Here is an 819-nt window from a genome sequence, read left to right as displayed (position 1 = left end):
CGCTGCCGCCTGCGCCCCGGCCACTACCTGGTGGTGCCCAGCGCCCAGCGCGCCGGCGACGAGGCCGACTTCACGCTGCGCGTCTTCTCGGAGCGCCGCCACACGGCCGTGTGAGCCCCGGCACCCCCGCATAGGCCCGCCTCGCCCCGACCCGTCCCCGGAACCCCTAGCTCATGTGGATGAGCCCAGGGCCCCCTGGTCCCTGCCTAGACCCCGCTGGCCCTGCAGCTACCCTTGCGCCAGCGCCGGCCCGGGGTGAACAGCCCGCCCCGTCTCGCCTGTCACTTGCAGGGAGATCGACGACGTGATCAGCGCGGACTCGCGGGCCCTGAAGGTGAGGCGCTGCTCAGGGAGGGGGCGCGACGGGGCGCGGCTCGGTCCGAGCTAAACACCCCCCACGCCGCAGGTCCCCTACGTGCCCCTGGACATGGGCTTGGAGCAGCTGTTCCTGGAACTGGCGGGAGAGGTGAGGACTGAGGGGCGCTCGACCCGCCCCGAGCCCCTGCCCCACCCCCGGTGTCCCTTCTGCTCCCTTTCCCCTCCCTCTGTGCCTGTCTCCTCGCCTCCCACGCCCCCTGCCGGGCTAAGGCCTCAGCTTCCTGCAGTGCCCGGCTCTGGAACTCCCTCCTCTTCCCGGGGCAGGTCGGCTGCCCACCGCGGGCTCCCATGGCCCTGCCCACTGGGGACGGGCCTGCCTCCCGCATGGACTGAGCTCTGGGAGGTCAGGCCTGGAGTTCTCTGGTCACTGCTGTGTCCCCAGCAGCACCCAGCCCGGGCCAGCCAGTGTGTTGAATGGCTGCAGGAGGTAAGTGGTCTCCT

The 819-nt window shown here is 71.8% G+C and overlaps 1 protein-coding gene across 1 annotated transcript in view; it reads left to right on the top strand.

Annotated features, from left to right (window-relative positions):
- The window catches only part of CAPN12 (calpain 12), a 25,424-nt gene that overhangs the window by 18,565 nt on the left and 6,040 nt on the right, over positions 1-819 (top strand). Inside the window, 4 exon segments of the mRNA XM_006161757.3 lie at positions 1-110; positions 292-334; positions 407-466; positions 761-805. The exon segment at positions 1-110 is cut by the window's left edge and continues 12 nt beyond it. Coding sequence (XP_006161819.1) covers positions 1-110; positions 292-334; positions 407-466; positions 761-805 — 258 coding nt within the window.

This window comes from Tupaia chinensis, unplaced genomic scaffold (assembly GCF_000334495.1).
Source record: "Tupaia chinensis unplaced genomic scaffold, TupChi_1.0 Scaffold138910_1, whole genome shotgun sequence".
Classification (NCBI taxonomy): domain Eukaryota; kingdom Metazoa; phylum Chordata; class Mammalia; order Scandentia; family Tupaiidae; genus Tupaia; species Tupaia belangeri.
The sequence above is the reverse complement of the archived record's forward strand: the minus strand, read 5'-3'. Positions and strand labels throughout refer to the sequence as shown.